Here is a 14,223-nt window from a genome sequence, read left to right as displayed (position 1 = left end):
TGATAAGTTGTTAACAGTCCAATCAGTTTTTATTAATGATCAATCAATCTTTATTTGTATAGCGCCAAATCCCAACAAAGTCATCTCAAGGCACTTTACACATAGAGCAGGTCTAAACTGAACTCTTCAGGAGACCCAACATTCCCCCATGAGCAATCACTTGGCGACAGTGGCAAGAAGCAGGAAGAAACCTCAGGCAGAACCAGACTCAAAGTGGGTAGCCATCTGCCTCGACCGGTTGGGGTTGAGAGGAGAGAGAGGAAGGATAGAATCAACATGGAAGCTTGAAGGTCCGGGACTGGAGTCCGTCATCCAGACGTCTACAGGCCCAGATTACCTGTGAGACCAGAAAGCACAGACAACTCTGGGGAAGAAGTTTAGTTTACTGAATGCATTAATAGTACATGAATGTTAATGGATATAGATGGATGGATAGAGAGAGAGAGGAAGGAGGAGAGAGGGGCTCAGTGCATCATGGGAGTCCCCATGATGCACTGGGAGGACCCATGGGAGTCTAAGCCTATAGCAGCATAAGCTAAGACCTCTAAGAGCCCTAACTATAAGCTTGATCAAAAAGGAAAGTTTTAAGCCTACAAGAGAGGAGTCTGATAACTGAATCAGTAGTATCTGCTTAGAAAGTGATGCAGCCATGGCCAGGTTTACCATACAGGCAATCTCCTCAACTTCCCAGGGGCCCTTGAGCAGAAAGCAGCCATTTCATGATGGGAGAAAAAAATGTGTGCGCTTTTCTTTCTTTTCTTTTTTTTGGTCAGGGTCTACAGGAGGGGTCAACAGCTAGGTTCACCGATGCACTGGTTTTTTCAGGATTTTTCATTAAGGAGCTATTAATCGATGCACATGAAATGCAGGTTCATGTGTTTATTTCTTCTAATTTATTTAAGATAAAACAGATTTACCACACTGTTAAGGATTGTATCTCAAAAGGGAAAATGGCATCAGCACAGCATCTCTCCTCCATTGCCAAAAGTTGAATTTATGTATTAAACTTGAATTTCTCAAAGGTTTATTGGGGTTGTTTGGGGGACATGAGCTTCAGTGTCCAGGGGCCCCTGAGGGTACTAATGTAACCTTGTGTGCAGTAGTGACCAATCTCAGAGTACATTAACAACAAAACAAACAGAAATCTTAACAATGATTATGAATCAGTCAGCGAGACAAATTTAATATCCTGCATGATGAATGTATCAAGCCCCAGTTTATAATGTCATAATAGTAAACTTGATTTATTTAGCACTTATATACACACCTTATCATACAACTGCTTCACAAAACAACAAAGAGGTAGCAGAGGATTTAAGCAAGTTACAACATTGAAGCAGATATTTTAAAAATTAAGTTAAACTAAACTAAAATTACCTAACAGGTAACAATAATAACAAAATCAGTAAATATTCCATAATCTCTGCAGATGTTTCAGTGACAGAATTCCTGTTTGTGTCCAAAACTACAGAAAGCATCTTCACTGCAGATCAAGTCAACATTCATTTGAATTATCATAAAACAATGCAGGATTGTACAATGACATTTGACTGTTTCCCCCCTCCACACTACACACACAATATTTATTACAAATATTAAAAACAAAAAAAAGTAGCACTAGCAAAGATATTCAAAATGAAAATATGCAAGGAATTCACAGTTACATACATACATAGGCTACTCACATGTTTTTACAAGTTGTGTAAAATAAATGCAATATGCAAGTTATAGTGCAAAACAAATCTTGAGGTAGCATTTTTATTTTCCTGTATTTAACCATTAAAAGTCTTGTATGTATCCTAAATCTAACTTCAACTGATGTTGTAACATAAATGACATTATCCTGAAAGTAAAGATGCAGTAAATTGTAGGTACACCTTTCCCCACAGCCAATCACAAGGACTCTTTGTCCTTATTTTGGGTCATAAACTGTCAGAGAAGCCATTTTCAATGGAGTAAAAGAGGCTCCTGATATGATCAAACAAGCCATCTGACATCATTTACCGCTGTGTTGTTGAGTGAGCAGCCAATGAGCAGCTTTATGTTGTCATCCTGCAAAAGGACTTATCAGCAGATCAGTATAGCTTCCTTCACCAGCTATCTTTATGTACGTGCATTCTCTCTTTGACACATTGCTAAACCAGCTCAATATATAATTAGTCTGTAAGCAAGTCATGATTTTAGAGCATGCACGGACATATGTGCACTGTAGCTGAGCTATTTTTGAGCGTTTCTCAACACTTAAAGCAAAGAGGCAACACTCGCAAACTGTTTTTGCCTCACAAGTTCAGAAGAGAAACTTGCTTTTTGCTCTCATGATCATACAGATGTTCATTTTTTCAATTCAGTTCACTTCAGTGAGCTTGCAGATAAGCTGGAGCAAATTGTTTCTGGTGTCAATATTGCATGGACAACACAAGGAAGTGAAAGAGTCACATGGTGTTAATGCGAAAACCACAAATACACATAGTACAACAGTTACTTAAGGATTGACTGGTAACAATAACAGCTATAATAAAGGTGATAAAATATTAAGCAGAGTGGGTATTCATCTGTAGACCAAGAAGTGATACTCCTCTTTGTATTTGACTTGTGCATGTCTCTTATGCAAAGGAGTTTTAATGAGATCTAAACCACATTTTTATTTTAGGCCCGACATCAGTGTTCTCTAATCTCCCTTTATCTAGCTATTAATAGAACACCATGATGAACGTTGGGAACACCTCCAAATGCAAACAAGATCAGTTATAACAGTCAAAAAATATCATTTATATTATGTTATGAGGTTTTTTTTTTAAAGATGAACTATTTGCATTTATTTGACAGACAGTGTAGAGACAGGACACACAAGGGACTGCCCCCCCCCCCACCCCCAACCCCCGCCAGGATCAGACTGTGATGGTAATGTGGTGTGCACCTTAACCATTAGGGCATGAAGTTTTAACACTTTTAAATGTGTGTGTGTTAATGTCGCAGAGACACGAGCAAGCAAGCAGTCAAACTTTATTTGTTTGGCAATTCGCAAAAAGAACAGTTAAAGTTATTTACTGGAAAATGAGAAAAGAAAGAGGAAGAATCAGTATGAGAGATAAGGGAGGTCTAAACATATAAACAATTAGAAATAAAGGTATTAAATACATAATGATTCTTATTTACAGGTGATTATACACTAATTAAAACATACTTATGAATGTGATATTGCATTTTCTGCAAAGTCCGTTCCATTAAATTCTAAACGCTGCACCTTTAAGAAATATGTATGACAACATTAAAGATTATTAATAGTCAGTATAAACAGGAGGAATGATTGCAGAATTCCCTGGAGTTGTAACAGACATTGAACGTCACATCTTCCTGGTCCCTGTAGAGGCGGAACTTTGAGTAGCGGAACTAAAGAACTCAGCAGCAAAACTACCCGAACGAAACCAACGTCCGGACGTGTAACAACATTATATCCAGTGAATTCAGTGAAACATGGATTAAAACAAAGACATGACTGGTTTATAAATAATGTCCGAAGCTGTTTTAGAGGAAGTTTCAGCTTTATCGTCCATTTACTGCGCAGAGGGAGAGTTCCTGCTGCTGCAGCAGTCTGGTGAGACGCTCACGACACTGGTGGAAAAACAGCAATAAGCATGTAAAACTGACGCTACTAATGTTTGGAGATGTGAGGTTTTGGAGATGCTTAACTTATACATCCATCTGTCTCGATATTTAAAGTTTTCCTTTTACTTCCTTCAGTTGGAATGTTTGAGCCTACTGTGCAGAATGACACATGTTTGTTTTCACATTCATCTACTGGAGGAGGAAACTTTCTCTGTGCTGTCCTTAAATCTGACTCTGACACATGTACACGTGAGCATTATTTGTCACATGATCACATGACACATATTTTGGAAGCCAACACTGGTCCAATATCATATACAACTAACACGACTGTGATGTGGAAGCTTGAAGCCTCCAGTACAAAAATACTGAAAATGGACTTTACAGTGAAGTAGGAGACCTCTTACATCAGTTTAAACTCTTGACATGAACAGTATTTTCTTCTGTATTAACAGATTAAATGTTTTAAGATTTAGAGGATATGAAGCACTTTGAATTTCTTTTCTTTCTTTTTTTAAACATGTTTTTTGCACATAAAACATCAGCTCCTCCTCTCATTAAAAATCCAGAATCTATAAACATATTCTAAATATAATAATGTTCGTGCACTAGAGGCTTCATGTTTCCTCATCACAGTTCTGTAAGTCGCATGCTGGACAATGATTGGCTAGTTGTGATTTCACAAAGTAAGCTAAACTTCACATTTTAGGTGAGCACAGGGCAGACGTTCTTCCTTTACCAGAAGACACATACACTGTAAATGACCTTTAATGCAGCGAAATATACACACACTATACTATAGTTTATGTTGACTAATTTTCACGTTATGGCCATAAATTATGTATTAAGGTAAACGCTCTTATTTTGAAAGGTTAATGCGCTGTTCAAAGCCTGTAAAATGTACCGTAAAGTGTGAGAAAGAAGTCAAACAAAGGAAAGGTATTGCCATGTGTCTGCATGCACAATATGTTTCTGTTCAAAACGGTGCATTCACAGTGTTACAAAAAAAGGAACAAGGAAATGACCAAAATAAACGTGTGAACCGTCAGAGTCAGCCAGGAGTGCTTTATGCACACATCATTCTGCACAATGAAGCTAAAATATCCAACTGAAAGAACAAGAAGAAAAACATAAAACAATATTTAATGCTCATAATCATGCAAATGCAGTTATTTCAAAGTGAACTGTGGCAGCTGTCATTAACTTCTATTCAATTCCAAAATAAAAACATAATCAGTTGAATCTGTAATGTTCATGACATGTACATATACCTGACTGTCTGTTTCTCTATGTGCTGTCTATAGCTCCGGATGGCCTCGTGGTCCAGATCAACAGCACTGTTGGAGGAGAGAGAAGGCTGGATGTGAGTCTGGTGTTCCATTTGCACCCACATTACCCTTCCTGTCCCCCCGACGTCTCCGTCTCTTCCACCGCTCTGTCCAGAAGTCAGTGTCACAATATCAAGCAGAAGCTCCTGGATAAAGCTGCGGCCTTACCGCCAGAACCGATGCTTCATCAGCTGGTGGAGTGGGCACAGGTAAACAGCTGACTCCGTAACTTTACCATAGAACACCTGAGAATTTAGCTTCTAACTTATTCCACATTAAAGGAACGTTCCACCCCCCCCCCCCCCCCCCCAAAAAAAAAAATGATGATGTACCATATGTGTGCTGTTGTGTGTGCAGGATGTGGAGGTGATGGACGACTGCAGAGGAGGTGAGGATGAGGTCAAAGAGAGCAATAAAGAGGAGGAGTGGACTGCAGTGCTGTCGTTAGACCACATCCGATCTCGAAATCGTTACGTCGCTCTGCTGGAGCGCTGGAGCCAGCAGCTGCAACTGACTGGGAGGTTATTACTGGGATGGAGTATACTGGTCATCCTGCAGGGAGCCAGAGCCAGCATCAAGGTACCAACCCACACTGATACTGACTATACTGTGTGTCTGTGTCTTATAGATGTATGCATTGGAAAACATACTGTACATGTACTGACACATACTGTAAACACATCATAATTGCGTTTTTGTGATCCAATGAGACCATGATGGAGTGGATTGGCTCAGGTGGTAGGGTTCATATTTGATGACATTTCCTATAAACTGGGAGGACAACTCCCCCTTCCTCTTGTGTAAAGTAATGCAGCTGGTGTCACAATGTAGAAAACAGAGGCTGAAAGTTTCCTATGATGTGTTTTCTGACTTCATCTGAAGGCTGAAGTGTTTCTGTTTGAACTCAAAGGTGACAGTCTTGTTTATAGATACGTAGAGGATTCAATTACAAAAAAAGAAAAAAAAAACAGAAAAAAAAGAAAAGAAAAAATACATAAAAATCCTCCAGGTTCTTGAAGTAGTCGTGTAAAGAGTAAAAAAGATAAGTTTGAGTTATAACTTTCACACAAAAGTAATCATTTGGTGGCACAAATAAAGAGCACACAATATTAAACAATAGATTTTGATATATATGAAATAATAGAGCACTGCATTAAATCCAAACAGCTTGTTTAGATTACATCGTCAATGTTCTGAGAACCTTCACAGTATATTTTTCACTGCAGTAACATTAGGCTGCAGAGTTAAAGATGAGCAGATACTGTAGGGTTTTATGAACCTTGAGTGTTGTGTTAACTCACACTACTGTCTGCACAGCCTAACCCACCACTTCTATATCTACTTTATGTTTGATCAACCAGTCACAGTGTGGGTGCTGAAAACTAAACATCAGCTGATTTTGTTCAATGACAATTCCAACAAAGTTTAATTCCCACAAGATCCTCAACAACACTGACAAAAAAGAGAAAGAGCGTGTGACCTTGTGCAATTTTACTTTGAAGTGAAAGCAAGAAGGGAAACAAGAAAATACAGAGCAGCAGCTGGCTAGAAGATGTTTTATTTCTGCTCCAGTAATATTGAATCAAGTTGAGTACAGTCTATAGTCTTTAGACAGGTATTTTGGCAGAAGCCATGTGACAAATTACATCAAGGAACTGGTCAAACTGCAAGACAGCTGACCAAAACTTCTGACCTGAGAAAATTGAATTGAATTAGGAATAGTGTCTGTCCACGAAACTGTCTGTGGAATTGGGGGAAATTCAGTCTTTAATTAATCTGGGGTGATCAATTTTGGGTTAAAATCTACATCTGGAGGGACCTCAGTACTAAAACACAGCTGTATTATGTGTATATTCAGCACATATTAGAGTTAATGAACGATGAAGAGCTGCAATGGTTTGTCTATTAAAGGACCAGTGTGTAGGATTTAGTGACATCTAGTGGTGATGTTGCAGATTGCAATAAACTGATGCTAGTTGGTTAGTCAATGTTTTGAGACAAGACACTTTAGGTTGCATCTTAAGCTTTGGGAAAATGTGATCAACATTTTTCTGACATTATATAAATCAAACAGCTAATTGACAGTTTGATCAGTTTAATGAAAATAGTCCCTATAATGTTGTGCATTTTCTTTCTGCTGTATCTTTAGGAGTTCTGTCGTCTTTTGAAGACGGTGAAGGTGGACGTTGATTCTTCAGGCAAGAAATGCAAAGAGAGGATGATGAAGGTTCTCATTGAAACCCCCTCGCCTTCCTCCTGTGAGCACAGGTATGGATCAGACACAACACAGATGCTAGCAGTGAGTCAGACATATGTAATGTGACGACTCTGTATGTGTGTCTGTCAGTCTGCAGGGTTTTATAGTGAAGAGCTACCAGTCGTTACCAGAGCTCACCGCTGCCTTCCAGGAATTCAACATGACAGAGCTTTACCAGCAGATACAGCCGTCGTTAAGTGACTGACGGCACACGTTACCATGGTGACGGAACTTAAACTGAGACATCGTTGAGGAATATCCAGACTCTCAAAACCAAAAGTGCGATTGTGATTTAAAGAGGAGAGCATGAGCACTGCTGCAGTATCGACTCAACAACACACAGAGGAAATCTGATCTCTGAAAACTGAAGAATTGATTTCATAACAGACAGCATCAGTGTTGCCCTAGTGCATGCTGGGAGGAAAATGAAATAAGAGCACATTGTTATTCACAATAACTCATTAAAATAATCCTTTTAACTCTCATCCAGCTAATTTGGATCTTTGAAGGCAGTGTTGTCAGTCCTGGATGAAGTTATCTTGAATAATAAAGGCAAAATGAGTGGAAAGTTGAAACCATGATTGGGTTAGTGATGATGATCCAGTTACATGAGTTGGGTGTGCTGGGAACCCTAATTTTATGTGTGTTCCTGCATTGTTAATGCTGTTCTTTTATTGTATATGAGGTTCTACAATGTTTCTGCTGTTTCCACATCTATCTATCGCTCTTTGATTTTATTGGTACCAAATTTGTGTGGAAGGAGCCATGTTGTTTTCCAATTAATATAAGAGAAAAAGGAGGTCCATACAAATTTTCCTCTAGGCGTGATTTTTCTTTTCCTGTAAAAATTATTCCTAATATGCTTATTGTTACATTGTCGACTCATAATGTTTATACCATTAATGAAAAGGGTGAAATCAACTTTCTTCGTCTCTGGTCTCTCAAAATGTCATTTCATCAATAGGAGAATTCCACTAGGAATAGCGTTTATCACCATTTGATATTCTTTATAGGTAACAGGAAAGATTTTGGATCTGAGAAATTCTTCATAACTAAAAATTACACCTTCATCATTTTGTAAATCTGCAAGGAAAATTATTTCCCTGTCAATCCAGTGCTTCAGGTATAGTGATTTATTTTTTCTAGTTATGAACTCATTGTTCCAGATAATAGTTTTGTGCGGAGAAAAGTTGTGGACAAAGCATAGCTTCACTGCTGAAAGAACTTGTTGATGGAATTTAGATAGTTTTAGTGGTAGCTTTGAAACATCATAATCACAACTCAGAAGAAAATGTAGTCTCCAGATTTTCTCAAAAATATTTTGTGGTATAAAGTACCAAAAGGAATCTGGCTTTTTTAGATATTCTATTATCCATTTGTTTTTCCAGACAAAGTTAATTAAGGTTGAACCAAAAGAGAGAGTCAGATAAACAAATCTAGAAATAGCATCTGCTTTACTTAGAAGAACTCTTCCTAACAGAGACAAATCTCTTTGAAGCCAAGTATTAAAACAGTTTTTTGTATTTTGTCTTAAGTTTTTTATTTGGCGTTCATTAAGAGTTTTAGTGAATTCCAAGATATTTAACACTTTCTTTAACTGGTTTCTTATATATTAGGGTTTCCTTTGTGTTGCAAAGACATAATATTTCACATTTTGTTAAATTAAGTTTTAGACCTGATGCATCAGAAAAGGTATTTATCATCTTAAAGACCGTGTAAAGTGAATTCAGACATTTTCTTCTAAACACATTCAATAGGTCATAAATGTATTTTCTAAAAAAGGTGTAAAAACATTTCAACAATTTAGATTTGAATTGTGGAGCTAGGCTTCACAAACTGTGTTTCAAGATTTCTGTGTTCAGGATTTAGTGGGCGGGTCTGAAAATCAGTAGAAGTCAGAGGTGTTCACAAGTCATTTTTTGCAAGTCCAAGTCAAGTCTCAAGTCTTTGAGTGAGAGTCCGAGTCAAGTCTCAAGTCTTTGAAGGTCAAGTCTCAAGTCTTTGAAGGTCAAGTCCAAGTCAAGTCTCAAGTCTCTGGTTAAGAGTCCAAGTCAAGTTTCAAGTCTCTCGCAAACACTAAATCAAATTCAAATTCTATAAGCTCTGTAAAATCCTCTACATAAGAAAGTATTGATGATTGTTTCACTAGAATCTACTGCAATGTGATGTGGAAAAAATACAAAGGATTGTTTCAATTTCATAACTGTATTTTTCTTTAACAAGAGTTTTTTTTTAACAATGCTGTAAAATACAATAAAAGAAATAACCGTTATGGTTATTACATTATGACTCCTCTCTCTCTCTCTCTCTCTCTCTCTCTCTCTCCCTCCCTCCCTCCCCTCTCTCTCTTTCTCTTTCTCTCTCCCTCTCTCGATATGTGACAAATATCCTTCTTGATATCTAGAATAGGCTGCTTGGGTATGACTCTTATAAAGCATTAAATGTGTAGGTGCTCCACTTATTTACACATAAAACGCCACTGGGTGACTGTACTGTAACTTAACTTAAGACAATGTCACAGAATAATCTTCTGGCACACCGTTACGAAATGTTAACTCAGCCTGTCACATCATATGGCCAGCAGCAAGAATGTAACGTTAATATTCGTTTGAGAGCTAATTGCTAATTTTAACGTCTTTCACATTAGCAAGTGACTGACCGGTCTGGGTGCGTTTTCAGATGCCGGATGAAGTTTGAAGTGGTTGAACCAAAATCTTGAATCTTCTTGTTGCACACTATGCACACTGCTGTCCGTTTGTTGGCTGACTGCGTGAAGGCATTGTAGCCAAATGTAACGATCCAAGGGACTCCTGTTGGGCTTCTTTCACTCGCCATTGTCTTGAAATCAGAGAGTTTCTAATACAGTATACAGTAGTAGACGGGCTCTGCTCGAAATGCGCGCGTACACACGACGCATGCGTGATGTTGGTGTTTACTGTCAGCCTCAGTCACAGCCAGAGATCACTTCCCAAATACAAACAGAGAAGCCGAATGACAGATAATAAATAATGAGAATATAAATGATAACATGAAAATAATGGTAATTTGCGAGTCTCCAGCCTCGAGTCCGAGTCAAGTCTGAAGTCTTTTGAGGTCGGGTCCGAGTCGAGTCTGAAGTCAATGTGTAGTGCGACTTAAGTGCGACTCGAGTACGAGTTGCAAGTCCGAGTCACCAGCTCTGGTAGAAGTATAAATACATTCAGTGCACACTACTACTACTACAGTCTACAGTCCGCCGAGTTAGCAGCAGAAAGCTCTCAGACGTAGCGTCCATGTTTCTGGTAGAGGTGGTGACTTTGATTAACAGGTGACACTTGGTAGGGGGCGGGGTTTCAGCAGACTCGGCGGGCACTGCCACAGCATTTGGTAGCAGAGAAAGAGGCAGATTTTTACACAATTTTGAAGCCTAATTTCTTATATTTGGCGATTTTTTTAATCATTTAAATTTGGCAGGGTGGTTAACAACACACTTTTCTGTGGTATGTCAAACTCAGAACACATTTATTCTTACTTTACACGGACTTTAAGTGCTGTCTCTATTTGTTGTTTATTTTTCACAAATAAGACTATCATCTGCTAGCTGAGTTATCCTAATCTCTCTATCAAATATTCTTAAACCTTGAAGGGCATTGCTCTGTCGAATCTGTATTGAAAGCAATTCAACAACTATAAGAAAGCGAAATGGCGAGCAGGGACATCCTTGCCGGACCGACCTATAAACTGAAAATCTTTTTGTCGTATTTGTGAATAACATGACACAGCTACTGATATCTTTATAAAGCATTCTGATATAGGAAACAAACATTTCATATTCATATATACTCTACACTGTTGAAAGCTTTATAGAAGTCTAAGAATAAAATTAAGGCGTCTGAATCAACATATTCAGAGTAAGCTATTAAATCAAGAATAAACGTGATGTTGCAGCTTATGTGACGATTAGTCATGAAGCCAGTTTGAGTTTAATTTATAATTTCACTCAAACCTTTTCTTAAGCACCTGGCGAAAATTAGTGAGAGTATTTAATCGTCAACATTAAGCAATGTTATCGGCCTCCAATTATCTTCCTTCAGCATTTCAAAAAGAGGGTTTTCAATTATATTCCAAAAGCACTGGATTCAACGGGAAGACTGTCCATTCCTGGAGATTTACCTTTTTTCATTTTGTTTACAGCATCTAGCATTTCAGAGTTAGAAATAGGTTTTTTGCAAACCAATTTAAACTTGTCCGATATTTGGGGAATAAATTCTTTAACATTATTAATGAATTCTTCACCATTTATTGAGTTATAATTAGAGCTGTATAAATCAGAGTAAAATTGAAAAGTATGATTTGCTAAATCAGTTGGATTGGAGGTTATAGAGTTGTTTATTTTCAGAGATGTGATATTATTTCTCTTGTAATTCCTTTTTTCTAGTGCGAAGAAATAGCTTGTATTCTTCTCGCCTTCCTCTAGCCATTTAGCTCTGGAACATATAAAGGCACCCTTGGTCATATTAGTATATTAGTATAGTTGGTCTAAATCGTCTTTCAATCTTATCAGTTTGATTTCTTCCTCTAGAGTAGGAGAGGGTTTTTTTAGGTATTGTTAATAAACACGCTACTTACTGTAGCTGGACTTTTATGTAAACTAGGCCTTACTTCAAAGGCACATGTGTGTGTGTGTGTGTGTGTGTGTGTGTGTGTGTTAGTCTGTGTCATGTGCGCACATTTTATTCCATTGCCCAATAGACTTCAATTCATTTGTTTTATAATGGAAGTCTATGGGAGCCATTTCTTTAATCTGACACTACAAAAAAACTAAAAAACCCTGGAAATCAATCTTGTTACTCATCAATGACATATCCAAGACTGTTATAATCCCCCCAAACCAAATTCAATTTGCATTCAGTAAATTGGAAATATCCACCTTTTCATGTGCTTTTTTTTTTTTTTAATTTTTTTACCAGGGACTATTTTTTGGCATTGAAGGGATTAAAAGTCTGAAATTAAATAAATCAATGGTTTGGATCAATAGAGAAGAAGTGGATTAGAAGATACATGCAAAAAAAAAACTGAAAAGAAATTCTCAAATACGCCTTTTTTGTGGCATCAAACACATTGGACACTTTTGGTGGTAAATGTGCCAGTGAAAGATATTAGGGTACAAAGGTTAAGAATGACCAATCAAAGGAAGCACCTCTTGGGTTCAGACATGGACAGTGTTCTCCTGATAAGAGGTAAGATGTTACTAGTATTAGATGATGTCTTCATCTGGTAAAGTTATGTCGGGCATGTACTGTATCTATTCTTGTAATATTATGAGGCTTTAACAAAGTTGTTGTACCTAAACAGAGAGGTAGGTTGTATCAATGCTTCCCAAAATGATCGACTTAAATGGTCATTATCTGAATTGCAAATTGAGTTTCAACATGGGAAGGATGATGTTATCAGTCTTAAAGATGTGACAGTATGAATCATGATAGTATGGTAGATAGCAATAGTCTACAAATCTAATCATATTTAACTCCCAGAACAGATACAAACATTTTGATCCATACAAAAATATCAACAATTACTTGTTACATTCCCATACATGTTGGTCCCCAGAGAATGAATCCTAATGACTTTGATGAACCCCTGACTTTTCATTCAGTGCCACCAACAGTTTTTGACCAAATGGCTGTAAACGTGTCTGAAAAGACAAGAACATACTGAGTGGATTGAAATATCAATTTTATTGAGCCCAAATAGTTTCTGGGTACCCAGCAGGTTCTGTGGATGATCAATTAGATGGTGATATTCCTATCTGCCTGTCAGGATCCGTCTGGAGAAACCAGATTTCCCTGAATCCAGCTGTGTGTCTATGAAGAGTGAGCAATCAAGGGAACCTCCTTTTACATTCAGAGATGGACACAATTTCCCTGAAATGACGTATGTAATACTACCATCAAAATTACACTGCATCCATTATTTTTAAAATGTATTATTTAATTAGTATTCCAATCCTTTCAGCTAATCTAAGATGGTAAAGGAAGAATTCCAAAATCTGGAAGGCTGGAAGACATATTGCAATATGTGCCAACTCCTCATGCTTTATTTCATGTGTACCTCACAGAGTCAACCAGAAGAGGGCAGATGATCCATTGCTTGAGCATCATCAAAGACTTGGACTACATATTCATGGTGTGTAAATGTAAACCTTTTACTTAATCTAGAAGAAATTATATGAATTGACAGAGTCAGTTTTATAATAGTCTGAACGCAACATCCTTTAGATCAGTGAGATGTTACAGTATTTATGTATCAATAGACAATACTTCCATTCATTTCTGAGTTATTTTATAGGTCAGTGTATTGGTAGCAAAAGCATTTAAATTCCATGCAACTACCTACAGCTAATCTTTGGGAATATTTCAGCTCTCCAAGATCATGTTTCTGTTTTATCTCCAAATGGCTTGGTAGAACATTTTTGTTGTTCGCATGTTTCCTGAGTATCATGTTATCATAGCTGATAGAACCAATGGCCCGAGCTATGAAAATAAATCAAAGTTGTAGCTTAAGGTGCTATGACTGATAAAGACATAAGAGAAATCCTCACCCTCAAAAAGCGATATTGGGTTACTACACTCCCGGAGCCATGAATGTCCATCGTGCTTGTCGGGTTGGATGGCTAAGTAAAGTTAGCTGGTAAAAACATTTTGCTGTAGTGTTGTCACTGTGCTCTAACAAGCCTGTGAGCATATGCAGCCAAAGATTTTTTGTCAAAGAAGGAAAACCACCCTGAAATTTGATGACTTTTCCTACAGGGGCCCAAAATTAAAAATCTTTTTAAATGTTATGTATAGGTGCTACAAAAAAATGTCTAATTGACCCATATCTATTGACATGTGTTTTAGTGAAATGAATAGTTAATAGTTTTAATAATATAGTAGTTTTTATGATGTAGCAGTGAAGACTGATGGCTCTAATGGTTATACAACCCCACACTTCCATAAAGTTCTTGTTATTTTCACTTTACCTAAAATACATTTCAATCATTATTGCTATGTT

General features: G+C 37.5%; 1 protein-coding gene across 2 annotated transcripts; it reads left to right on the top strand.

The window, feature by feature from the left end:
* Window positions 1–3,426: 3,426 nt before the first annotated feature.
* rwdd3 (RWD domain containing 3) lies at window positions 3,427–8,057 on the top strand. Of its 2 annotated transcripts, none has more exons than XM_053319270.1 (5): window positions 3,427–3,595; window positions 4,911–5,143; window positions 5,292–5,513; window positions 7,084–7,202; window positions 7,282–8,057. In XM_053319270.1, the coding sequence occupies exons 1-5, from the start codon at window positions 3,511–3,513 to the stop codon at window positions 7,394–7,396; spliced, it is 774 nt and encodes a 257-aa protein (XP_053175245.1). In that variant the 5' UTR covers window positions 3,427–3,510; the 3' UTR covers window positions 7,397–8,057. The 2 variants fall into 2 exon arrangements, with proteins under 2 accessions (XP_053175245.1, XP_053175253.1); XM_053319278.1 differs by having other exon boundaries at window positions 7,084–7,192; window positions 7,282–7,437.
* The last annotated feature ends 6,166 nt before the right edge of the window (window positions 8,058–14,223 follow it).

This window comes from Scomber japonicus, chromosome 1, assembly GCF_027409825.1.
Source record: "Scomber japonicus isolate fScoJap1 chromosome 1, fScoJap1.pri, whole genome shotgun sequence".
Taxonomy (NCBI): domain Eukaryota; kingdom Metazoa; phylum Chordata; class Actinopteri; order Scombriformes; family Scombridae; genus Scomber; species Scomber japonicus.
Note: the sequence above shows the minus strand (reverse complement) of the source record. Positions and strands in the feature narration are given on the sequence as shown.